The sequence below is a fragment of the Oncorhynchus mykiss genome, unplaced genomic scaffold, assembly GCF_013265735.2.
Source record: "Oncorhynchus mykiss isolate Arlee unplaced genomic scaffold, USDA_OmykA_1.1 un_scaffold_87, whole genome shotgun sequence".
NCBI classification, from domain to species: domain Eukaryota; kingdom Metazoa; phylum Chordata; class Actinopteri; order Salmoniformes; family Salmonidae; genus Oncorhynchus; species Oncorhynchus mykiss.
This window is the reverse complement of record NW_023493659.1, coordinates 1468873-1495553: the sequence shown is the minus strand read 5'-3', so window position 1 is coordinate 1495553 and position 26681 is coordinate 1468873. Positions and strand designations below refer to the sequence as shown.

At 43.4% G+C, this 26681-nt stretch overlaps 1 protein-coding gene across 2 annotated transcripts; it reads right to left on the bottom strand.

The window, feature by feature from the left end:
* Nucleotides 1-2959: 2959 nt before the first annotated feature.
* LOC110515472 (annexin A5) lies at nt 2960-25956 on the bottom strand. 2 transcript variants are annotated; one of them, XM_036971984.1, is made up of 13 exons: nt 25843-25956; nt 19095-19142; nt 14791-14875; nt 14606-14700; nt 11093-11206; nt 10918-11008; nt 10761-10840; nt 10184-10234; nt 6916-7009; nt 6171-6266; nt 4072-4130; nt 3793-3915; nt 2960-3390 (listed from the first exon to the last, which is right to left on the bottom strand). In XM_036971984.1, the coding sequence occupies exons 2-13, from the start codon at nt 19095-19097 to the stop codon at nt 3328-3330; spliced, it is 954 nt and encodes a 317-aa protein (XP_036827879.1). In that variant the 5' UTR covers nt 19098-19142; nt 25843-25956; the 3' UTR covers nt 2960-3327. The 2 variants fall into 2 exon arrangements, with proteins under 2 accessions (XP_036827879.1, XP_036827878.1); XM_036971983.1 differs by having other exon boundaries at nt 25706-25857.
* Between the last annotated feature and the right edge of the window lie 725 nt (nt 25957-26681).

Here is a 26681-nt window from a genome sequence, read left to right as displayed (position 1 = left end):
AAGCTGGTTGAGAGAATACCAGGAGTGTGTGATGCTGTCATCAGGGCAAAGGGTGACTACTTTGAAGGATCTAAAATGTATTTGGATTTTTGTAACACTTTTTTTTTTACTTCATACTTCCATGTGTTGTTTCATAGTTCTGATGTCTTCACTATTATTCTACAATGTAGAAAATTATGAAAATAAAGAAAACCCCTTGAATGAGTAGGTCCAAACTTTTAACTGGTACTGTAGTCAAAGCTTTCCTTATGTTTGGGTCAGTCACAGTGGCCAGGTATTCTGCCGCTGTGTACTCTCTGTTTAGGGTCAGTCACAGTGGTCAGGTATTCTGCCACTGTGTCCTCTCTGTTTAGGGTCAGTCACAGTGGTCAGGTATTCTGCCGCTGTGTACTCTCTGTTTAGGGTCAGTTACAGTGGTCAGGTATTCTGCCACTGTGTCCTCTCTGTTTAGGGTCAGTTACAGTGGTCAGGTATTCTGCCACTGTGTCCTCTCTGTTTAGGGTCAGTCTCAGTGGTCAGGTATTCTGCCGCTGTGTACTCTCTGTTTAGGGTCAGTCACAGTGGTCAGGTATGCTGCCGCTGTGTACTCTCTGTTTAGGGTCAGTTACAGTGGTCAGGTATTCTGCCACTGTGTCCTCTCTGTTTAGGGTCAGTCACAGTGGTCAGGTATTCTGCCGCTGTGTACTCTCTGTTTAGGGTCAGTCACAGTGGTCAGGTATTCTGCCGCTGTGTACTCTCTGTTTAGGGTCAGTCACAGTGGTCAGGTATTCTGCCGCTGTGTACTCTCTGTTTAGGGCCAAAGAACATTGTAGTTTGCTCAGTTTTTTTGTTAATTCTTTCTAATGTGTCAAATAATAATATTTTTGTTTTTTCATGATTTGTTTGGGTCTAATTGTGTTGCTGTCCTGGGGTCTGTGAACAGAGCAGCAGGACCAGCTTTCTTAGGAGACTCCTCTCCAGTTTCGTCTGTAGGTGATGGCTTTGTTATGGCCGTGCCGCCGTGTCAGATTTCAAAAAGGCTTTATGGCGAAAGCAAACCATGCGATTATCTGAGGACAGCGCCCCATCATACAAACAAATGAAAATCATATTTCAACCAGACAGGTGCAACACGAAAGTCAGAAATAACGATATAAATCATGCCTTACCTTTGAAGATCTTCTTCTGTTGGCACTTCAATATGTCCCAGAAACATCACAAATGGTTCTTTTGTTCGATAAATTCCTTCTTCATATCCCCAAAATGTCAATTTATTTGGCGCGTTTGATTCAGAAATACACCGTTCCAACTCGCCCAACATGACTACAAATGACCTAATAAGTAACCTGTAAACTTGGTCCAAACATTTCAAACAACTTTCCTAATCCAACCTTAGGTATCCTAAAACGTAAATAATCGATCAAATTTAAGACGGAATATACTGTGTTCGATAGCGGATAAAATCAACGTGGAGCGAGCTCCAGGGTCACGCGCACCAAGTCACATTCACCAAACATTTTCTAATTTTCTTCATTTCTTAAAGGAAATATATCAACCAATTTCTAAAGACTGGTGACATCTAGTGGAAGCCATAGGAACTGCAACCAGGTGCCTAATAAATATAGTTTCCCATAGAAAACCAATTAAAAACACAGTGACCTCAACAAAAAAAATCCTTGATGGTTTGTCCTCAGGGTTTCGCCTGCCAAATAAGTTATACTCACAGACAATATTTTAACAGTTTTAGAAACTGTAGAGTGTTTTCTATCTAAATCTACCAATTATATGCATATCCAAGCTTCTGGGCCTGAGTAGCAGGCAGTTTACTTTTGGCACGCTTTTCATCCTGTCACGTTCTGACAGTTCTTTTAGTATGTCATTGTTTTGGTATGGTCAGGGCGTGAGTTGGGTGGGTTGTCTATGTTCCTTTTTCTATAATTTGGGATTTCTATGTTTGGCCTGGTATGGTTCTCAATCAGAGGCAGCTGTTTATCGTTGTCCCTGATTGAGAACCATATTTAGGCAGCCTGGTTTCTCCTTTGAGTTGTGGTGTTTGTTTTCTGTTGTGTGTATGTCACCTTTCAGAACTGTTTAGTTTCTCATTTGTTATTTTGTTTAGTGTTCTCGGTTGAATAAATATATGATGAACACTTACCACGCTGCGCTTTGGTCCTCACCTCATTCCAACAACGATCGTTACACATCCGGACGTGAAAATACTGCCCCCTAGCCCAAAGAGGTTAACCTCTATGGGAAATACTGCCCCCTAGTCCAAAGAGGTTAACCTCTATGGGAAATACTGCCCCCTAGCCCAAAGAGGTTAACCTCTATGGGAAATACTGCCCCCTAGCCCAAATAGGTTAACCTCTATGGGAAATACTGCCCCCTAGCCCAAAGAGGTTAACCTTTATGGGATTGGTGTCCCTAAACCGGGACAGTTGTTGCTCAATATGAGATAATGTGACTAGAATTACTCTGTAAACAACAGCCAATTCCGGGACATAGACATGTCTTATATGGGAAGAAAGCTCAAATTCATAAATTAATGTTAATCTAACTGCAGTGTCCAATTTCAGTAGCTTTTACAACAACAAAAAAATACCACGCTTTTGTTTGAGGATAGTACACAACAACAAAACACTTATCACGGTTTGATACATTCACCTCTGAAGGTAAATAATTACATTCAGTAATCTTAATCTGATTTGTCGTCTTGAGGGTCCCAGAGATAAAAATGTAGTGTTTTTTTTTTTTTTTTTAAATCTGTTTTTATAAATGTAGAAACGGGGTTCTACAGTTTGATCCCACTGCTCTGGACTGGAATTGGTTAAATGTTATTTTAGATGACTGCATATCATGTGTTGTTATAATCCCAATAAAACTTCAAACTACGGATAACTGAATAAAAGTTAACAGTTGTGTCTCCTAGCGACCAGGTCATCTCACTACACAGACAGACAGACACGTCTCACTACAAACCTGCTGTCAAAATGTTTATTATGTCTTCAGTCTTGTCTTAGAAACAGTAAAACATGAAGTCTTTAGTTGTTCTATAACTGATAGTAAAACATGAACAGTCTTTAGTTGTTATATAACTGATATTAAAACATGACTTCCAGCATTATTATGACTTTAGTGATGTAGATATGAAGCAGAGTAAAGCTTTAAGGATGTTAGCTACAGATACACACAGGATTAAACCTATCATAACCTATCACAGTGCTGCACCGTGGCCAGCAGAGCTCTCCTATTGGGTTACACAGGACTCAGAGAGTGATTGACAGCTAGAGGGGCCATTCAGAGAGGAGGTCTTTCCAGGTATCGCTCCTTCAGGGATCATCGCCACGGTTACGCGTCATTGCCGCCACAGAGCAGGAGGAGGGCCTTACGGTAGTCACCAGAGGTATCTCCCTGGAACACACACATACTTACTCAGCTCTAGAGGAGATGTGCATGGAGGGACACCAGCAACAGTGTGTGAAGACTTACAGTAAACGTTTGACCTCAGTCATTGCCAACAAAAGGTATATAACAAAGTATTGAGATAAACTTTTGTTATTGACCAAATACTTATTTTCCACCATAATTTGCAAATAAATTAATTACAAATCCTACAATGTGATTTCCTGGATTTTTTTTTCTCATTTTGTCTGTCATAGTTGAAGTGTACCTATGATGAAAATTACAGGCCTCTCTCATCCTTTTAAGTGGGAGAACTTGCACAATTGGTGGCTGACTAAATACTTTTTTGCCCCATTGTACCTGTATAGCAGAGTACTGAGAGCAAGGGGAAGAGAGATATTCAGTATATACCTGTATAGCAGAGTGCAGAGACTTGGCGAAGAGGCGTCTGTAATCAGCTCTGATATCCAACATGTCCACCTCACTACGACTCACCATCACTCTGATTAAGGTCTGGTCGTCAGTTCCACCACCCTACACACACACACACACACACACACACACACACACACACACACACACACACACACACACACACACACACACACACACACACACACATACAGTTCTAAAAACACATATCCAATATAGAATGATCTTCTTCCTAGTATGGAGAAAATAGATTCTTACCTTCATCGAATAGTACAGAGTTTCTGCAAAGTAGGCTGGGACGCTCCGAGCACACTTTACTACAGAGGAGAGACAGAGATGGAGGAAGAGAGGACAGCGAGAGAGACACAGAGGAGAGAGACAGAGATGGAGGAAGAGAGGACAGAAAGAGAGAGAGAGAGACAGAGATGGAGGAAGAGAGGACAGAGAGAGAGACAGAGAGAGACAGAGATGGAGGAAGAGAGGACAGAGAGAGAGACAGAGGAGAGAGACAGAAAGAGAGACAGAGGAGAGAGACAGAGTGAGACAGAGATGGAGGAAGAGAGGACAGAGAGAGAGACAGAGGAGAGAGACAGAAAGAGAGACAGAGGAGAGACAGAGATGGAGGAAGAGAGGACAGAGAGAGAGAGAGAGAGAGACAGAGATGGAGGAAGAGAGGACAGAGAGAGAGACAGAGGAGAGAGACAGAAAGAGAGACAGAGGAGAGAGACAGAGTGAGACAGAGCTGTGAACGATCTGAGAGACAAGGCAAGAAGGGCCTTCATAGAGCCCATTGCCCTTTATAGTTGTGAGGTCTGGGGTCCGCTCACCAACCAAGACTTCACAAAATGGGACAAACACCAAATTGAGACTCTGCACGCAGAATTCTGCAAAAATATCCTCCGTGTACAACGTAGAACACCAAATAATGCATGCAGAGCAGAATTAGACCGATACCCACTAATTATCAAAATCCAGAAGAAAGACGTTAAATTCTACAACCAACTAAAAGGAAGCGATTCCCAAACCTTCCATAACGAAGAGATGACAGAGATTAACCTGGAGAAGAGCAAGCTGGTCCTGGGGCTCTGTTCACAAACACAAACAGACCCCACAGAGCCCCAGGACAGCAGCACAATTAGACCCAACCAAATCATGAGAAAACTAAAAGATAATTACTTGACACATTGGAAAGAATTAACAAAAAAACAGAGCAAACTAGAATGCTATTTGGCCCTACACAGAGAGTACACAGCGGCAGAATACCTGACCACTGTGACTGACCCAAAATTAAGGAAAGCTTTGACTATGTACAGACTCAGTGAGCATAGCCTTGCTATTGAGAAAGGCCGCCGTAGGCAGACATGGCTCTCAAGAGAAGACAGGCTATGTGCTCACTGCCCACAAAACGAGGTGGAATCTGAGCTGCACTTCCTAACCTCCTGCCCAATGTATGACCATATTAGAGATACATATTTCCCTCAGATTACACAGATCCACAAAGAATTTGAAAACAAACCCACTTTTTATAAACTCCCATATCTACTGGGTGAAATTCCACAGTGTGCCATCACAGCAGCAAGATTTGTGACCTGTTGCCACAAGAAAAGGGCAACCAGTGAAGAACAAACACCATTGTAAATACAACCCATATTTATGCTTATTTATTTTATCTTGTGTCCTTTAACCATTTGTACATTGTTACAACACTGTATATATATAATATGACATTTGTAATGTCTTTATTGTTTTGAAACTTCTGTATGTGTAATGTTTACTGTTAATTTTTATTGTTTATTTCACTTTATATATTCACTTTATATATTATCTACCTCACTTGCTTTGGCAATGTTAACACGTTTCCCATGACAATAAAGCCCTTGAATTGAATTGACAGAGAGGAGAGAGAGGACAGAGAGACAGAGATGGAGGAAGAGAGATCAGAGAGAGAGAGAGACAGAGATGGAGGAAGAGAGGACAGAGAGACAGAGAGAGAGACAGAGAGAGAGACAGAGAGGAGAGAGAGGACAGAGAGAGAGAACTGTGTGGTGTGGTGTGGTGTGTGTGTGTGTGTGTGTGTGTGTGTGTGTGTGTGTGTGTGTGTGTGTGTGTGTGTGTGTGTGTGTGTGTGTGTGTGTGTGTGTGTGTGTGTGTGTGTGTGTGGTGTGGTGTGGTGTGGTGTGGTGTGGTGTGGTGTGGTGTGTGTGTGGTGTGGTGTGTGTGTGTGTGTGTGGTGTGTGTGTGGTGTGGGGTGGGGTGTGGTGTGGTGTGTGTGGTGTGTGTGTGTGGTGTGTGTGTGTGGTGTGGTGTGGTGTGTGTGTGGTGTGTGTGTGGTGTGGTGTGTGTGTGGTGTGTCTTACCCACGGCCAGTAGCAGGTCTCTCAGTCCTCCAGAAGTCTCTCTCTGAATACTCTCTTCCATCTCATACCCTGCCAGCTTCATGTACGCAGCAAACACTGATACACACACACACACACAGGTCACAGAAAGTGTGTGTTGATACCCTTTATATACACAACTCTCCTCAGGTGTTCACCCCCCCCCCCCCCCCCCCACACAAACACACCTCTACTCAGGTGCTCACCCTCCCACCTCTCCTCAGGTGTTCAGCCCCCCCCACCTCTCCTCAGGTGTTCACCCCCCCACCTCTCCTCAGATGTTCACCACCCCCCCCCCCCCCCCCCCCCCCACACACACACCCACACCTCTCCTCAGGTGTTCACCCCCCACCCCTCCTACCTCTCCTCAGGTGTTCACCCCCCACCCCTCCTCAGGTGTTCACCCCCCACCCCTCCTCAGGTGTTCAGCCACCCCCCCACCTCTCCTCAGGTGTTCACCCCCCACCCCCCCCACCTCTCCTCAGGTGTTCACCCCCCACCCCTCCTACCTCTCCTCAGGTGTTCACCCCCCACCCCTCCACCTCTCCTCAGGTGTTCACCCCCCACCCCTCCTCAGGTGTTCAGCCACCCCCCCACCTCTCCTCAGGTGTTCACCCCCCACCCCTCCTACCTCTCCTCAGGTGTTCACCCCCCACCCCCCACCCCTCCTCAGGTGTTCAGCCACCCCCCCACCTCTCCTCAGGTGTTCACCCCCCACCCCTCCTACCTCTCCTCAGGTGTTCAGCGCTCCTGTTCCCCAGGATGGTGATGAACTGTTCTTCATCGGTCCCAAACTTCTTCTCTCCTGCAGAGAACAAAGTCTACACACACACACACACACACACACACACACACACACACACACACACACACCACACTTACACAGTCAAATAACTGACATGCTGTATGAAGCTCTACAGCTGTTGTTGTCACAATCACAAATGTTTGGTCTCTAAATAAACTGTTGGTTTAAAAACCCAGTTCTCAGTTCCACACAAGACTGAAGGGACATTGTGTTGATAATGAAAATCAGTTGAACTTTCTTTCTCAGGCCTACTGAACTGATCACATCAAGCCTGGGATCATTTCCCCAGTGGATGTTTACTGATTTGGGGATTTTCTTTCTGGATTGTGGAACTGAACTGAATGTTGACTTTACATTGGAGGATAAATACATTGACTTTACATTGGAGGATAAATACATTGACTTTACATTGAGGATAAATACATTGACTTTACATTGGAGGATAAATACATTGACTTTACATTGGAGGATAAATACATTGACTTTACATTGGAGGATAAATACATTGACTTTACATTGAGGATAAATACATTGACTTTACATTGGAGGATAAATACATTGGAGGATAAATACATTGACTTTACATTGGAGGTTAAATACATTGACTTTACATTGGAGGATAAATACATTGACTTTACATTGAGGTTAAATACATTGGAGGTTAAATACATTGACTTTACATTGGAGGATAAATACATTGACTTTACATTGGAGGATAAATACATTGACTTTACATTGGAGGATAAATACATTGACTTTACATTGAGGTTAAATACATTGACTTTACATTGGAGGATAAATACATTGACTTTACATTGAGGATAAATACATTGACTTTACATTGGAGGATAAATACATTGACTTTACATTGAGGATAAATACATTGACTTTACATTGGAGGATAAATACATTGACTTTACATTGAGGATAAATACATTGACTTTACATTGGAGGATAAATACATTGGAGGATAAATACATTGACTTTACATTGGAGGTTAAATACATTGACTTTACATTGAGGTTAAATACATTGACTTTACATTGGAGGATAAATACATTGACTTTACATTGAGGATAAATACATTGACTTTACATTGAGGTTAAATACATTGGAGGATAAATACATTGACTTTACATTGGAGGATAAATACATTGACTTTACATTGGAGGATAAATACATTGACTTTACATTGGAGGATAAATACATTGACTTTACATTGAGGTTAAATACATTGACTTTACATTGGAGGATAAATACATTGACTTTACATTGGAGGATAAATACATTGACTTTACATTGAGGTTAAATACATTGACTTTACATTGGAGGATAAATACATTGACTTTACATTGAGGTTAAATACATTGACTTTACATTGAGGTTAAATACATTGGAGGATAAATACATTGACTTTACATTGAGGTTAAATACATTGGAGGATAAATACATTGACTTTACATTGAGGATAAATACATTGACTTTACATTGGAGGATAAATACATTGACTTTACATTGGAGGATAAATACATTGACTTTACATTGGAGGTTAAATACATTGACTTTACATTGAGGATAAATACATTGGAGGATAAATACATTGACTTTACATTGGAGGTTAAATACATTGACTTTACATTGGAGGTTAAATACATTGACTTTACATTGAGGATAAATACATTGGAGGATAAATACATTGACTTTACATTGGAGGTTAAATACATTGACTTTACATTGGAGGTTAAATACATTGACTTTACATTGAGGATAAATACATTGACTTTACATTGGAGGATAAATACATTGACTTTACATTGGAGGATAAATACATTGACTTTACATTGGAGGTTAAATACATTGACTTTACATTGAGGATAAATACATTGGAGGATAAATACATTGACTTTACATTGGAGGTTAAATACATTGACTTTACATTGAGGATAAATACATTGACTTTACATTGAGGATAAATACATTGGAGGATAAATACATTGACTTTACATTGGAGGATAAATACATTGACTTTACATTGGAGGATAAATACATTGACTTTACATTGGAGGTTAAATACATTGACTTTACATTGGAGGTTAAATACATTGACTTTACATTGAGGATAAATACATTGACTTTACATTGAGGATAAATACATTGGAGGATAAATACATTGACTTTACATTGGAGGATAAATACATTGACTTTACATTGGAGGATAAATACATTGACTTTACATTGAGGATAAATACATTGGAGGATAAATACATTGACTTTACATTGGAGGTTAAATACATTGACTTTACATTGGAGGTTAAATACATTGACTTTACATTGGAGGTTAAATACATTGACTTTACATTGAGGATAAATACATTGACTTTACATTGAGGATAAATACATTGGAGGATAAATACATTGACTTTACATTGGAGGATAAATACATTGACTTTACATTGGAGGATAAATACATTGACTTTACATTGGAGGTTAAATACATTGACTTTACATTGAGGATAAATACATTGGAGGTTAAATACATTGACTTTACATTGGAGGATAAATACATTGACTTTACATTGGAGGATAAATACATTGACTTTACATTGGAGGATAAATACATTGGAGGTTAAATACATTGACTTTACATTGGAGGATAAATACATTGACTTTACATTGGAGGATAAATACATTGACTTTACATTGAGGATAAATACATTGACTTTACATTGAGGATAAATACATTGACTTTACATTGAGGTTAAATACATTGTTGCTTAACTGAAACAGACTTGACTTTGTAGTTGACTTGATTTGACTTGATTTGACTTGATTTGACTTGATTTGACTTGATTTGGGGAGTTTTAGTTTGATTCTGTATATCACCACCTGTTGTAAATACACGTAATTCTGTACATGACAGTCCTTCAAATTGATTAACTGTCAATCACCGTATTCTTATCGGCAGACTCAACAGCCTTGGTTTCTCAAATGATTGCCTTGCCTGGTTCACCACCTACTTCTCAGATAGAGTTCAGTGTGTCTAATCGGAGGGCCTGTTGTCTGGACCTCTGACAGTCTCTATGGGGGTGCCACAGGGTTCAATTCTCGGGCTGACTCTTTTCTCTGTGTGGGGAGTGTTTTACTGAGCAGTAAATCTACACACGTGATTCTCAAACTAACTCTCTCTTACCTGTGCGTCAGCCTCTATGTTCCCCTCCTGTACCCCCTGCTGTCTGCTGGCCTGAGAGGAGAAAGAGCACATCTATCAGATCTATGTCCCACACATCTATATCTGTCAGATCTATGTCCCACACATCTATATCTGTCATATCTATGTGCCATAACGGAAGGTTGCAAGTTCAAATCCCCAAGCTGACAAGGTACAAATCTGTCGTTCTGCCACTGAACAAGGCAGTTAACCCACTGTTCCTAGGCCGTCATTGAAAATAAGAATTTGTTCTTAACTGACTTGCCAAGTCAAATAAAGGTAAAAAAAAATTGAACTGCAGGTTACTACCTCATGAAGCTGGTTGAGAGAATGCCAAGAGTGTGCAAAACTGTCATCAAGGCACTTTTTTGGTTACTACATGATTCCATATGGGTTATGAGTTCTGATTTCTTCACTATTATTCTACAATGTAGAAAATAGTAAAAAATAAATAAAAACCCTGGAATGAGTAGGTGTCCAAACTTTTGGCTCGTACAGATCTATGTCCCACACATCTATATATACCAGATCTATGTTCCCCTGACCTCTGACCCCTCACCTGTAGCAGGATGACCAGCAGTCTCCTGAAGTGACCTGACGTGTCTCCTGTTACATCCTCCTCCAGGTTCTTATTGAACTCTGGAACACACAGACACCATCAGTGAGTCAGTGTGTGTGTGTGTGTGTGTGTGTGTGTGTGTGTGTGTGTGTGTTACCCTGGCGATAGGCAGCAGTGATGTCCTTAATCTGCTGGGCCGTTCTAGAAGACAGGATCTCAATCAGCACCTTCTCATCGGTCCCCGCCCCCTACACCGTGACATCAACACACAGTCACTATGACATCACACCGTCACTCACAGGATATGACATCACTAGTCCTGGGTAAAATACCTTGATGGCGTTCCGTAGTGATGTCACATCGTAGAGGATGGGCGGAGTCATTAGAGCCACTACCAGAGTCTCAAACTTTCCTCCCAGTTCACCCTGCAGATCACCTACCAGGTCCTGGAGAGAGGAGGGAGGGAGGGAGGGAGGGAGAGAGGGAGGGAGGGAGGGAGAGAAAGAGGGGGGGGGAGAGAGAGAGAAGAGAGGAGAGAGGAGGTGTGAGGAGAGAGAGAGGAGGAGGAGGAGGGAGGAGAGGAGAGAGGGGAGGAGAGGAGAGAGAGGGGAGGAGAGGAGAGAGAGGGGAGGAGAAAGAGAGAGAGAGGGGAGGAGAGAGAGAGAGAGGGGAGAGATGAGATGAGAGAGAGGGGAGAGAGAGAGAGAGAGGGAGGAGGACGAGAGGAGGGAGGGAGAGAGAGAGGGGGGGGGGAGAGAGAGAGAAGAGAGGAGAGAGGAGGTGTGAGGAGAGAGAGAGGAGGAGGAGGAGGGAGGAGAGGAGAGAGGGGAGGAGAGGAGAGAGAGGGGAGGAGAGGAGAGAGAGGGGAGGAGAAAGAGAGAGAGAGGGGAGGAGAGAGAGAGAGAGGGGAGAGATGAGATGAGAGAGAGGGGAGAGAGAGAGAGAGAGAGGGAGGAGGACGAGAGGAGGGAGGGAGAGAGAGAGAGAAAGGAGAGAGAGAGAGAAATATTGAGAAATACCGTGCTTCTACACCTGCATTGCTTGCTGTTTGGGGTTTTAGGCTGGGTTTCTGTACAGCACTTTGAGATATCAGCTGATGTACAAAGGGCAATATAAACACATTTGATTTGATTTGATTTGTGTTTAGGAATGTGTTATGGTTGTGTTTAGGGATGTGTTATGGTTATGTTAGGGTTGTGTTAGGGTTGTGTTAGGGTTGTGTTAGGGTTGTGTTGCGGTTGTATTGTGGTTGTATTGTGGTTGTATTGTGGTTGTATTGTGGTTGTGTTGTGGTTGTATTGTGGTTGTGGTTGTGTTGTGGTTGTATTGTGGTTGTAATGTGGTTGTATTGTAGTTGTGGTTGTATTGTGGTTGTATTGTGGTTGTGGTTGTATTGTGGTTGTGTTGTGGTTGTATTGTGGTTGTGATTGTATTGTGGTTGTGTTGTGGTTGTATTGTGGTTGTATTGTGGTTGTGATTGTATTGTGGTTGTGTTGTGGTTGTATTGTGGTTGTGGTTGTATTGTGGTTGTGTTGTGGTTGTATTTGTACTGTAGTTGTGGTTGTATTGTATTGTGGTTGTGGTTGTGTTGTGGTTGTATTGTGGTTGTGGTTGTATTGTGGTTGCGGTTGTGTTGAGGTTGTGGTTGTGTTGTGGTTGTATTGTGGTTGTATTGTAGTTGTGGTTGTATTGTGGTTGTATTGTGGTTGTGGTTGTATTGTGGTTGTATTGTGGTTGTATTGTGGTTGTGGTTGTATTGTGGTTGTAATGTGGTTGTATTGTAGTTGTGGTTGTATTGTGGTTGTATTGTGGTTGTGGTTGTATTGTGGTTGTATTGTGGTTGTATTGTGGTTGTGGTTGTATTGTGGTTGTGTTGTGGTTGTGATTGTATTGTGGTTGTATTGTGGTTGTATTGTGGTTGTGGTTGTATTGTGGTTGTGTTGTGGTTGTGATTGTGTTGTGGTTGTATTTGTACTGTAGTTGTGGTTGTATTGTATTGTGGTTGTGGTTGTGTTGTGGTTGTATTGTGGTTGTGGTTGTATTGTGGTTGCGGTTGTGTTGAGGTTGTGGTTGTGTTGTGGTTGTATTGTGGTTGTATTGTATTGTGGTTGTATTGTGGTTGTATTGTGGTTGTATTGTGGCTGTGGTTGTATTGTGGTTGTGGTTGTATTGTGGTTGTGGTTGTATTGTGGTTGTATTGTATTGTGGTTGAATTGTGGTTGTATTGTGGTTGTATTGTGGTTGTGGTGGTATTGGGGTTGTGGTTGTATTGTGGTTGTATTGTGGCTGTGGTTGTATTGTGGTTGTAGTTGTATTGTGGTTGTGGTTGTATTGTGGTTGTATTGTGGTTGTATTGTGGTTGTGTTGTGGTTGTATTGTGGTTGCGGTTGTATTGTGGTTGTGGTTGTATTGTGGTTGTGTTGTGGTTGTATTGTGGTTGTGGTTGTATTGTGGTTGTATTGTGGTTGTGGTGGTATTGGGGTTGTGGTTGTATTGTGGTTGTATTGTGGTTGTGGTTGTATTGTGGTTGTATTGTGGTTGTGGTTGTGGTTGTATTGTGGTTGTATTGTGGTTGTGGTTGTATTGTGGTTGAATTGTGGTTGTATTGTGGTTGTATTGTGGTTGTGGTTGTATTGTGGCTGTGGTTGTATTGTGGTTGTGGTTGTATTGTGGTTGTGGTTGTATTTTGGTTGTATTGTGGTTGTATTGTGGTTGTGGTGGTATTGGGGTTGTGGTTGTATTGTGGTTGTACTGTGGCTGTGGTTGTATTGTGGTTGTAGTTGTATTGTGGTTGTGGTTGTATTGTGGTTGTATTGTGGTTGTGGTTGTGGTTGTATTGTGGTTGTGTTGTGGTTGTATTGTGGTTGCGGTTGTATTGTGGTTGTGGTTGTGGTTGTATTGTGGTTGTGTTGTGGTTGTATTGTGGTTGTGGTTGTATTGTGGTTGTATTGTGGTTGTGGTGGTATTGGGGTTGTGGTTGTATTGTGGTTGTATTGTGGTTGTGGTTGTATTGTGGTTGTGGTTGTATTGTGGTTGTATTGTGGTTGTGGTTGTATTGTGGTTGTGGTTGTATTGTGGTTGTATTGTGGTTGTGGTTGTATTGTGGTTGTGGTTGTATTGTGGTTGTATTGTGGTTGTATGATGGTTGTGGTTGTATTGTGGTTGTGGTTGTATTGTGGTTGTATTGTGGTTGTGGTTGTATTGTGGTTGTGGTTGTATTGTGGTTGTATTGTGGTTGTATGATGGTTGTAGTTGTATTGTGGTTGTATTGTGGTTGTGGTTGTATTGTGGTTGTATTGTGGTTGTGGTTGTATTGTGGTTGTATTGTGGTTGTATTGTGGTTGTGGTTGTATTGTGGTTGTATTGTGGTTGTGGTTGTAATGTGGTTGTATGATGGTTGTGGTTGTATTGTGGTTGTATTGTGGTTGTGGTGGTATTGGGGTTGTGGTTGTATTGTGGTTGTATTGTGGTTGTGGTTGTATTGTGGTTGTGGTTGTATTGTGGTTGTATTGTGGTTGTATTTGTATTGTGGTTGTATTGTGGTTGTATTGTGGTTGTGTTGTATTGTGGTTGTATTGTGGTTGTATTGTGGTTGTATTGTGGTTGTGTTTGCATTGTGGTTGTATTGTGGTTATATTGTGGTTGTGGTTGTATTGTGGTTGTATTGTGGTTGTGGTTGTATTGTGGTTGTAGTTGTATTGTGGTTGTATTGTGGTTGTGGTTGTATTGTGGTTGTATTGTGGTTGTGGTTGTATTGTGGTTGTATTGTGGTTGTGGTTGTATTGTGGTTATATTGTGGTTGTGGTTGTATTGTGGTTATATTGTGGTTGTGGTTGTGTTCTGACCTTGCCATGCAGGGTCTTGTATGCAGCTTTGATCTGCTGTCTCTGGCTGTTGCTACGAGACGTCAACAACTTCATGATGGAATCCTCATCGGTTCCTATGGTAACAACAAACACCATAGTCAAATCTTTGGTGCCATGGTTACTCCCTCACTTTGCATCACTTTCAGACCACACACACCACTGACCCAGTCCCTTCATGGCCTTGTAGAGGGTCTCTGCATCTTGGTTGGCGTTGAAGTTTCCACTGGCTCTCACACTGCCTCGACCAGCCTATCAGAGAACAGACACATAGGAGGACTGTGGGTAATGTAGTTCAGGGTAGACCAGATAGGACTGTGGATAAAGTAGTTCAGGGTAGACCAGAGAGGACTGTGGGTAAAGTAGTTCAGGGTAGACCAGAGAGGACTGTGGGTAATGTAGTCCAGGGTAGACCAGAGAGGATTGTGGGTACAGTAGTCTACTAATGTAATGAACCTGTTGATAAAGTGGTGTAGTCCCAGTCTACTAATGTAATGAACCTGTTGACAGTATAAAGTGGTGTAGTCCCAGTCTACTAATGTAATGAACCTGTTGATAAAGTGGTGTAGTCCCAGTCTACTAATGTAATGAACCTGTTGATAAAGTGGTGTAGTCCCAGTCTACACTACGTATCGATGTGGCAGGAAGCGTCTGTCAGAGATCTGATTAATGACATCAGTAAACACACTATCTACTGTTTACTCAAACTATCAGTGTCCGGTTTACAACTTCTCCCTCCCCCGCTCTTTGTGTGTGTGTGTACATGTGTGTGTCTGTGTGTGGTGTGTGTGTGTGTGAGAGAGAGAGTTCTATCTATTTCACTTGCTTTGGCGATGTAAACATGTGTTCCCATGCCAATAAAGACCCTTGAATTGAATTGAGAGGGAGGGAGGGAGGGAGGGAGGGAGGGAGGGAGGGAGGGAGGGAGGGAGAGAGAGAGAGCAGAAGAGAGGGGGGAGAGAGAGAGGAGGAAGAGAGGGAGGGGGAGGAGCGAGAGAGGAGGAAGAGGGAGGGGGAGGAGCGAGAGAGGAGGAAGAGAGGGAAGGGGAGGAGAGAGAGAGAGAGAGAAGGAAGAGAGAGAGAGAGAGAGAGAGAGAGGAGGAAGAGAGAGAGAGAGAGAGGAGGCAGAGCCCCACCCTGTCTGAAGAAAGGCCCACACACATGACTCATACTGACTTCCCCAAATACAGCCCCTCTGCTCCACACACACAGAGACACACACTGTGGTTTTCTAGAAATGAAGAGGGCTGGTTTTCATTAGAAGGCCTCCAACTGTCTGTAGCAGTGTGCTTTTCTAGAAACTAGAGTTGTCTTTCATCAGAAGCATTACAAAATATTTGTGAGAAAATCATCAGAAGAGTTGAAATGCACTGGGAACCCACATTGACTGGGATGGGAACCCACATTGACTGGGATGGGAACCCATTGACTTGGACTTAACTGGGATGGGAACCCACATTGACTTGGACTTAACTGGGATGGGAACCCACATTGACTTGGACTTAACTGGGATGGGAACCCACATTGACTGGGACTTAACTGGGATGGGAACCCACATTGACTGGGACTTAACTGGGATGGGAACCCACATTGACTGGGATGGGAACCCACATTGACTTGGACTTAACTGGGATGGGAACCCACATTGACTGGGACTTAACTGGGATGGGAACCCACATTGACTGGGACTTAACTGGGATGGGAACCCACATTGACTGGGATGGGAACCCACATTGACTGGGACTTAACTGGGATGGGAACCCACATTGACTGGGATGGGAACCCACATTGACTTGGACTTAACTGGGATGGGAACCCACATTGACTGGGACTTAACTGGGATGGGAACCCACATTGACTGGGACTTAACTGGGATGGGAACCCACATTGACTGGGATGGGAACCCACATTGACTGGGATGGGAACCCACATTGACTTGGACTTAACTGGGATGGGAACCCACATTGACTTGGACTTAACTGGGATGGGAACCCACATTGACTTGGACTTAACTGGGATGGGAACCCACATTGACTTGGACTTAACTGGGATGGGAACCCACATTGACTTGGACTTAACTGGGATGGGAACCCACATTGACTTGGACTTAACTGGGATGGGAACCCACATTGACTTGGACTTAACTGGGATGGGAACCCACATTGACTAGGACTTAACTGGGATGGGAACCCACATTGACTAGGACTTAACTGGGATGGGAACCCACATTGACTTGGACTTAACTGGGATGGGAACCCACATTGACTTGGACTTAACTGGGATGGGAACCCACATTGACTTGGACTTAACTGGGATGGGAACCCACATTGACTTGGACTTAACTGGGATGGGAACCCACATTGACTTGGACTTAACTGGGATGGGAACCCACATTGACTTGGACTTAACTGGGATGGGAACCCACATTGACTTGGACTTAACTGGGATGGGAACCCACATTGACTAGGACTTAACTGGGATGGGAACCCACATTGACTAGGACTTAACTGGGATGGGAACCCACATTGACTTGGACTTAACTGGGATGGGAACCCACATTGACTTGGACTTAACTGGGATGGGAACCCACATTGACTTGGACTTAACTGGGATGGGAAACCTACTGGTCTAGTGTAATAACCTACTGGTCTAGTGTAATAACCTACTGGTCTAGTGTAATAACCTACTGGTCTAGTGTAATAACCTATTGGTCTAGTGTAATAACCTACTGGTCTAGTGTAATAACCTACTGGTCTAGTGTAATAACCTGCTGATCTAGTGTAATAACCTACTGGTCTAGTGTAATAACCTATTGGCCTAGTGTAATAACCTATTGGTGTAGTGTAATAACCTACTGGTCTAGTGTAATAACCTATTGGTCTAGTGTAACAACCTATTCTATAATGATCTCCCTCCATTCTACTGGTCTAGTGTAATAACCTATTGGTCTAGTGTAATAACCTACTGGTCTAGTGTAATAACCTACTGGTCTAGTGTAATAACCTACTGGTCTAGTGTAATAACCTACTGGTCTAGTGTAATAACCTATTCTATAATGATCTCCCTCCATTCTACTGGTTTAGTGTAATAACCTACTGGTCTAGTGTAATAACCTACTGGTCTAGTGTAATAACCTACTGGTCTAGTGTAATAACCTACTGGTCTAGTGTAACAACCTACTGGTCTAGTGTAATAACATACTGGTCTAGTGTAATAACCTACTGATCTAGTGTAATAACCTACTGGTCTAGTGTAATAACCTATTGGTGTAGTGTAATAACCTACTGGTCTAGTGTAATAACCTATTATATAATGATCTCCCTCCATTCTATTGGTCTAGTGTAATAACCTATTGGTCTAGTGTAATAACCTACTGGTCTAGTGTAATAACCTACTGGTCTAGTGTAATAACCTATTGGTCTAGTGTAATAACCTATTGGTCTAGTGTAATAGCCTACTGGTCTAGTGTAATAACCTACTGGTCTAGTGTAATAACCTACTGGTCTAGTGTAATAACCTACTGGTCTAGTGTAATAACCTATTGGTGTAGTGTAATAACCTACTGGTCTAGTGTAATAACCTATTCTATAATGATCTCCCTCCATTCTATTGGTCTAGTGTAATAACCTATTGGTCTAGTGTAATAACCTACTGGTCTAGTGTAATAACCTACTGGTCTAGTGTAATAACCTACTGGTCTAGTGTAATAACCTACTGGTCTAGTGTAATAACCTACTGGTCTAGTGTAATAACCTACTGGTCTAGTGTAATAACCTATTGGTCTAGTGTAATAACCTACTGGTCTAGTGTAATAACCTACTGGTCTAGTGTAATAACCTACTGGTCTAGTGTAATAACCTACTGGTCTAGTGTAATAACCTATTGGTCTAGTGTAATAACCTACTGGTCTAGTGTAATAACCTACTGGTCTAGTGTAATAGCCTACTGGTCTAGTGTAATAACCTACTGGTCTAGTGTAATAACCTACTGGTCTAGTGTAATAACCTACTGGTCTAGTGTAATAACCTACTGGTCTAGTGTAATAACCTATTGGTCTAGTGTAATAACCTACTGGTCTAGTGTAATAACCTACTGGTCTAGTGTAATAACCTACTGGTCTAGAGTAATAACCTACTGGTCTAGTGTAATAACCTACTGGTCTAGTGTAATAACCTACTGGTCTAGTGTAATAACCTACTGGTCTAGTGTAATAACCTACTCTATAATGATCTCCCTCCATTCTACCGGTCTATTGTTCTGTGTTGATATTGTCTATTGTTCTGTGTTGATATTGTCTATTGTTCTGTGTTCATGTTGTTTAGCTAATGATTATTTAATGACAGTCTCATGGGCTGTGCTGCTGATAGCGTGTCACATTACAGGGAGAAATGGAAAGTTGAACATCAGAATCCTCCAGTTGGGGGCAGGGAAACGTTCCACTGTAGAGGGGTCTTCAGGGAAGTCAACTTACCATTGTGGTAGATTGGTGACCGTTGGTTTGATTAGGAGGAGGAGGTGTCTGAAAAGAGAAACACACTTAGAATCACATCCCGACCAGCCAAACGCTTCAAAACGCAGACAAAACGTGTTCCACTTTTAATGTCATGAAGAAATCACTGCATGTTTCCATTCATACAACAATTATAGAATATGTTATTCTGTTCTGCAACAGCCACAGCTCACCCACAGATCACCCACAGATCACTCACAGCTCACCCACTGCTCACCCACAGCTCACCCACAGCTCACTCACAGCTCCCCCACAGATCCCCCACTGCTCACTCACAGCTCACTCACAGCTCACCCACAGCTCACTCACAGCTCACCCACAGCTCCCCCACAGCTCACCCACAGCTCACCCACAGATCACCCACAGCTCACCCACAGCTCACCAACAGATCACCCACAGCTCACTCACAGCTCACCCACAGCTCACCCACAGCTCACCCACAGCTCACCCACAGCTCACTCACAGCTCACCCACAGCTCCCCCACAGCTCATTCACAGCTCACTCACAGCTCACCCACAGCTCACCCACAGCTCCCCCACAGCTCATTCACAGCTCACCCACAGCTCCCCCACAGCTCATTCACAGCTCACCCACAGCTCACCCAAAGCTCACCCATAACTAGCTTCTTATCCACAGCTCACCCATATCTAGCTTCTTATCCACAGCTCACCCATATCTAGCTTCTTATCCACATCTCACCCATAACTAGCTTCTTATCCACAGCTCACCCATATCTAGCTTCTTATCCACAGCTCACTCATAACTAGCTTCTTATCCACAGCTCACCCACAGCTCACCCACAGCTCACTCAGAGCTCACCCACAGCTCACCCATAACTAGCTTCTTATCCACAGCTCACCCATAACTAGCTTCTTATCCACAGCTCACCCACAGCTCACCCACAGCTCACTCACAGCTCACCCACAGCTCACCCATAACTAGCTTCTTATCCACAGCTCACCCATAACTAGCTTCTTATCCACAGCTCACCCACAGCTCACTCACAGCTCACCCACAACTAGCTTCTTATCCACAGCTCACCCATAACTAGCTTCTTATCCACAGCTCACCCATAACTAGCTTCTTATCCACAGCTCACCCATAACTAGCTTCTTATCCACAGCTCACCCATAACTAGCTTCTTATCCACAGCTCACCCATAACTAGCTTCTTATCCACAGCTCACCCATAACTAGCTTCTTATCCACAGCTCACCCATAACTAGCTTCTTATCCACAGCTCACCCATATCTAGCTTCTTATCCACAGCTCACCCATATCTAGCTTCTTATCCACAGCTCACCCATAACTAGCTTCTTATCCACAGCTCACCCATAACTAGCTTCTTATCCACAGCTCACCCATAACTAGCTTCTTATCCACAGCTCACCCATAACTAGCTTCTTATCCACAGCTCACCCATAACTAGCTTCTTATCCACAGCTCACCCATAACTAGCTTCTTATCCACAGCTCACCCATATCTAGCTTCTTATCCACAGCTCACCCATATCTAGCTTCTTATCCACAGCTCACCCATAACTAGCTTCTTATCCACAGCTCACCCATAACTAGCTTCTTATCCACAGCTCACCCATAACTAGCTTCTTATCCACAGCTCACCCATAACTAGCTTCTTATCCACAGCTCACCCATAACTAGCTTCTTATCCACAGCTTGCTTAACTGTCAGCTAAACATTTGATCTGGGAAGTTTTAGTGTCCCTATTGGTTTATACCACCTGTATTCTACTACAGACACCTTCATGCAGCCGCTACATTATGTCAGCTAAACATACTGATAAAAAACAAACAAATATATTTTAAACATTTTCCTTTAAGTATCATTTTTAGAGCTTTGCTAAATGTTTGTTTTTTTTAAATCAAAAATACTTTATTTAAATGTCATTCAAATAAAATCTAATTTTATTTGTCACATTCACATATTTAGCAGATGTTATTTTGGGTGTAGTGAAATCGCTGTTGCGCCTTCGTCACCACGCTGTCTGTGTGGGTGGACCATTTCAGTTTGTCAGTGATGTGTACACCGAGGAACTTAAAACTTTCGACCTTCTCCACTGCTGTCCCGTCGATGTGGATAGGGGGAGTGCTCCCTCTGCATTTTCCTGAAGTCCACGATCAGCTCCTTTATTTGGTTGACGTTGAGTGAGAGATTATTTTCCTGGAACCACGCTCCGAGGGCCCTCACCTCCTCCCTGTAGGCAGTCTCGTCATTGTTGGTAATCAAGCCTACTACCGTTGTGTCGTTTGCAAACTTGATGATTGAGTTGTAGGCATGCATGGCCACGCAGTCATGGGTGAACAGGGAGTACAGGAGAGGGCTCAGAACGCACCCTTGTGGGGTTCCTTTGTTGAGGATCAGCGAAGTGGAGATGTTGTTTCCTACCTTCTCTACCTGGGGGCGGCCAGTCAGGAAGTCCAGGACCCAGTTGCACATAGCGGGGTCAAGACCCAGGGTCTCGAACGTAATGATGAGCTTGGAGGGTACTATGGTGTTGAATGCTGAGCTATAGTCAATGAACAGCATTCTTACATAGGTATTCCTCTTGTCCAGATGGGATAGGGCAGTGTGCAGTGTGATGGCGATTACATCGTCTGTGGATCTATTGGGGCGGTAAGCAAATTGAAGTGGGTCTAAGGTTTCAGGTAAGGTAGAGGACATATGATCTTTGACTAGCCTCTCTAAGCACTTCATGATGACAGAAGTGAGTATTACAGGACGATAGTCAATTATTTCAGTTACCTTTGCTTTCCTAGGTACAGGAACAATATAGCGGACATCTTGAAACAAGTGGGGACAGCAGACTGGGACAGGGAGAGATTGAATATGTCCATAAACACACTCCAGCCAGCTGGTCTGCTCATGCTCGGAGGAAGCGGCTAGGGATGCCATCCTTGCGAGAGTTAACACTCTTAAATGTCTTACCCACATCGGCCACGGAGAAGGAGAGCCCACAGGCCTTGTGTCCTTGAACCTGTAGAATTCCATTCATTCTTATGGAGACCTCTCAATGGCCAATACTTAGAATCTGTAGACCTCTCAATGGCCAATACTTAGAATCTGTAGACCTCTCAATGACCAATACTTAGAATCTGTAGACCTCTCAATGACCAATACTTAGAATCTGTAGACCTCTCAATGGCCAATACTTAGAATCTGTAGACCTCTCAATGACCAATACTTAGAATCTGTAGACCTCTCAATGACCAATACTTAGAATCTGTAGACCTCTCAATGGCCAATACTTAGAATCTGTAGACCTCTCAATGGCCAATACTTAGAATCTGTAGACCTCTCAATGACCAATACTTAGAATCTGTAGACCTCTCAATGACCAATACTTAGAATCTGTAGACCTCCCAATGGCCAATACTTAGAATCTGTAGACCTCTCAATGGCCAATACTTTGATCACATGATGTGTAAAGTTCATGGAGTTGACATCTAGGTGCAAGTCGGACAGTTTTTAGCCCTATAATGCAACACACTTTGAAAGGCTGACCAATGACAGTCCCCGACTTGATAAAAGTGATCCGTTCGAACGCGCCCACTGGCTTACACACAGGTGTTCAGAGCTGGCTAGATGACAATGACAGTCACCGACTTGATAAAAGTGATCCGTTCGAACGCGCCCACTGGCTTACACACAGGTGTTCAGAGCTGGCTAGATGACAATGACAGTCCCCGACTTGATAAAAGTGATCCGTTCGAACGCGCCCACTGGCTTACACACAGGTGTTCAGAGCTGGCTAGATGACAATGACAGTCCCCGACTTGATAAAAGTGATCCGTTCGAACGCGCCCACTGGCTTACACACAGGTGTTCAGAGCTGGCTAGATACAGGGCATTCAGAAAGTATTCAGACCCCTTCTCTTTTTCCACATGTTGTTACGTTACGGGCTTATTCTAAAATGGATTACATCATTTTTCACCCCTCATCAATCTACACACAATACCCCATAATGACAAAGCAAAAGCAGGTTTATAATTTTTTTGGGCAAATGTATTAAAAATAAAATACGGAAATATGACATTTACATAAGTATTCAGACCCAGTGATTACAGCCTTGAGTCTTCTTGGGTATGACGCTACAAGCTCGGCACACCTGTATTTGGGGAGTTTCTCCCATTCTTCTCTGCAGATCCTCTCAAGCTCTGTCAGGTTGGATGGGGAGCGTCGCTGCACAGCTATTTTCAGGTCTCTCCTGTGATGTTCGATCGGGTTCAAGTCCGTGCTCTGGCTGGGCCACTCAAGGACATTGAGACTTGTCCCGAAGCCACTTCTGCCTTGTCTTGGCTGTGTGCTTAGGGACGTTGTCCTGTTGGAAGGTGAACCTTCAAGGTTTTCATCAAGGATCTCTCTGTACTTTGCTCTGTTCATCTTTCCCTCGATCCTGACTAGTCTCCCAGTTCCCGCCACTGAAAAACATCACCACAGCATAATGCTGCTACCACCCTGCTTCACCGTAGGGATGGTGCCAGGTTTCCTCCAGACGTGACACTTGGCATTCAGGCCAAAGAGTTCAATCTTGGTTTCATCAGACCAGATAATCTTGTTTCTCATGGTCTGAGAGCCCTTTAGGTGCCTTTTAGCAAACTCCAAGCGGGCTGTCATGCCTTTTACTGAGGAGTGGCTTCCGTCTGGCCACTCTACCACGAAGACCTGTAGAGATGGTTGTCCTTCTGGAAGGTTTGTCACCTCCCTGACCGAGGCCCTTCTCCCCCTACTGCCTCTGGTCTGGAGGACTCACTAAACAGAGAACATCCCTGATCATCCCTACTGCCTCTGGTCTGGAGGACACACTAAACAGAGAACATCCCTGGTCATCTCTACTGCCTCTGATCTGCAGGACTCACTAAACAGAGAACATCCCTACTGCCTCTGGTCTGGAGGACTCACTAAACAGAGAACATCCCCGGTCATCTCTACTGCCTCTGATCTGGAGGACTCACTAAACAGAGAACATCCCCAGTCATCTCTGCTGCCTCTGATCTGGAGGACTCACTAAACAGAGAACATCCCCAGTCATCTCTGCTGCCTCTGATCTGGAGGACTCACTAAACAGAGAACATCCCTGGTCATCTCTAATGCCTCTGATCTGGAGGACTCACTAAACAGAGAACATCCCTGGTCATCTCTAATGCCTCTGATCTGGAGGACTCACTAAACACAAATGTGTTGTTTGTAAATGATGTCTGAGTGTTGAACTGTGCCCCTGGCTATCTGTAAATGATATCTGAGTGTTGAACTGTGCCCCTGGCTATCTGTAAATGATGTCTGAGTGTTGAACTGTGCCCCTGGCTATCTGTAAATGATGTCTGAGTGTTGAACTGTGCCCCTGGCTATCTGTAAATGATGTCTGAGTGTTGAACTGTGCCCCTGGCTATCCGTAAATGATGTCTGAGTGTTGAACTGTGCCCCTGGCTATCTGTAAATGATGTCTGAGTGTTGAACTGTGCCCCTGGCTATCTGTAAATGATGTCTGAGTGTTGAACTGTGCCCCTGGCTATCTGTAAATGATGTCTGAGTGTTGAACTGTGCCCCTGGCTATCTGTAAATGATGTCTGAGTGTTGAACTGTGCCCCTGGCTATCCGTAAATGATGTCTGAGTGTTGAACTGTGCCCCTGGCTATCTGTAAATAATAAAACATAATAAAAGTGTGCCGTCTGGTTCGCTTAATAAGGAATTTAAAATTCATTCTTTTACATTTACTTTTTATGCTTAAATATATTAAAAATCAAATACTTTTACTCAAGTAGTGTTTTACTGGGTGACTTTCACTTGAGTCATTTTCTGTTCATTTATCTTTACTTTTAGTCAACTATGAGAATCCAGCCGTTTTTCCACCGCTGGAGACACTATAGTGAACAGGGCTAAAGGTAGTTAGCGTCTCTGTTTGTTTTAGCCCAGGGGTTACCAATGTAATGTAACCAGCGGTCAATGTTTACTCTCTTAAAATGGGGTTATGACAGTCTATTACAAATCAGTCTGACAGTACCTCTGACAGTATTTTCAATCCTAAAGAAGTCTGGTTTGAAGTGACTGAAATGCATCCGAAATGTATTGGGGAGTTCAGAATATTATCAGGAAATACGTTTGTCTGAACTTCTGTGTTGAAAAGATTCACAACGTCATTATCGACGATGTTATTTTCCCTCCAGTCTGATTGAGTGTCTGGTCTAGTCCACTCTGTTGTAGAAGACACGTACTGTATGTGTTCCTGACAGTCTTGTCTTTCAGTGATGGGGACATGGGGTCAAAATATGTTGTCGTTTAAACTGTTCCGAAGATAGAGTCACATTCGTATGAAGGAAACGGAAAACCGCTTTGGTTATTAAAACCCGAATGTTGCCTACCGGAGGTTATTGAAATAACTCCGGTTACAATGAACCAAGTTGAATTGTATTTATTTATCCCCTCATCTGATAGTATTCTGGTGTATCTCACCGCTCACAGAATAAACATCAACTGTCTGATTCAGAAGACTAACCACTTAAACAACTCATAAACCCACTGATGTTGTCGGTTAATAAGAGCGGTATAAACTTACCGGAGATCGAGTCTGCAACAGAGCTCAGTGAATGGAAAAGGAGAAAGAGAAAGAGAGAAGGGAGGCTGAGAAAGAGTGGAAAAACTAGTTCCCTGAGCGAGAGTCGGGACTCCACCCTTTATGACTAAACAACTCACCGCACAGCGACTCGTCAGACTGGCTGAAGCAAACGGTTAGCGAATGTGTTGATCCGAAACGGCTGTGATATGTTGTCTGACCGTAGTGCGCTTTAGGGACTGGCCGAGGAGTAGGGTTGATCCGAAAACCGTAGTGGGCTTTAGGTACTGGCCGAGGAGTAGGGTTGATCCGAAACGGCTGTGATATGTTGTCTGGCTGTGATATGTTGTCTGACTGTAGTGCGCTTTAGGGACTGGCCGAGGAGTAGGGTTGATCCGAAACGGCTGTGATATGTTGTCTGGCTGTGTGATATGTTGTCTGACCGTAGTGCGCTTTAGGGACTGGCCGAGGAGTAGGGTTGATCCGAAACGGCTGTGATATGTTGTCTGGCTGTGTGATATGTTGTCTGACCGTAGTGCGCTTTAGGGACTGGCCGAGGAGTAGGGTTGATCCGAAACGGCTGTGATATGTTGTCTGACCGTAGTGCGCTTTAGGGACTGGCCGAGGAGTAGGGTTGATCCGAAACGGCTGTGATATGACCGTAGTGCGCTTTAGGGACTGGCCGAGGATTAGGGTTGATCCGAAAACCGTAGTGCGCTTTAGGGACTGGCCGAGGAGTAGGGTTGATCCGAAACGGCTGTGATATGTTGTCTGACTGTAGTGCGCTTTAGGGACTGGCCGAGGAGTAGGGTTGATCTGAAACTGCTGTGATATGTTGTCTGGCTGTGATATGTTGTCTGACCGTAGTGCGCTTTAGGGACTGGCCGAGGAGTAGGGTTGATCCGAAACGGCTGTGATATGTTGTCTGGCTGTGTGATATGTTGTCTGACCGTAGTGCGCTTTAGGGACTGGCCGAGGA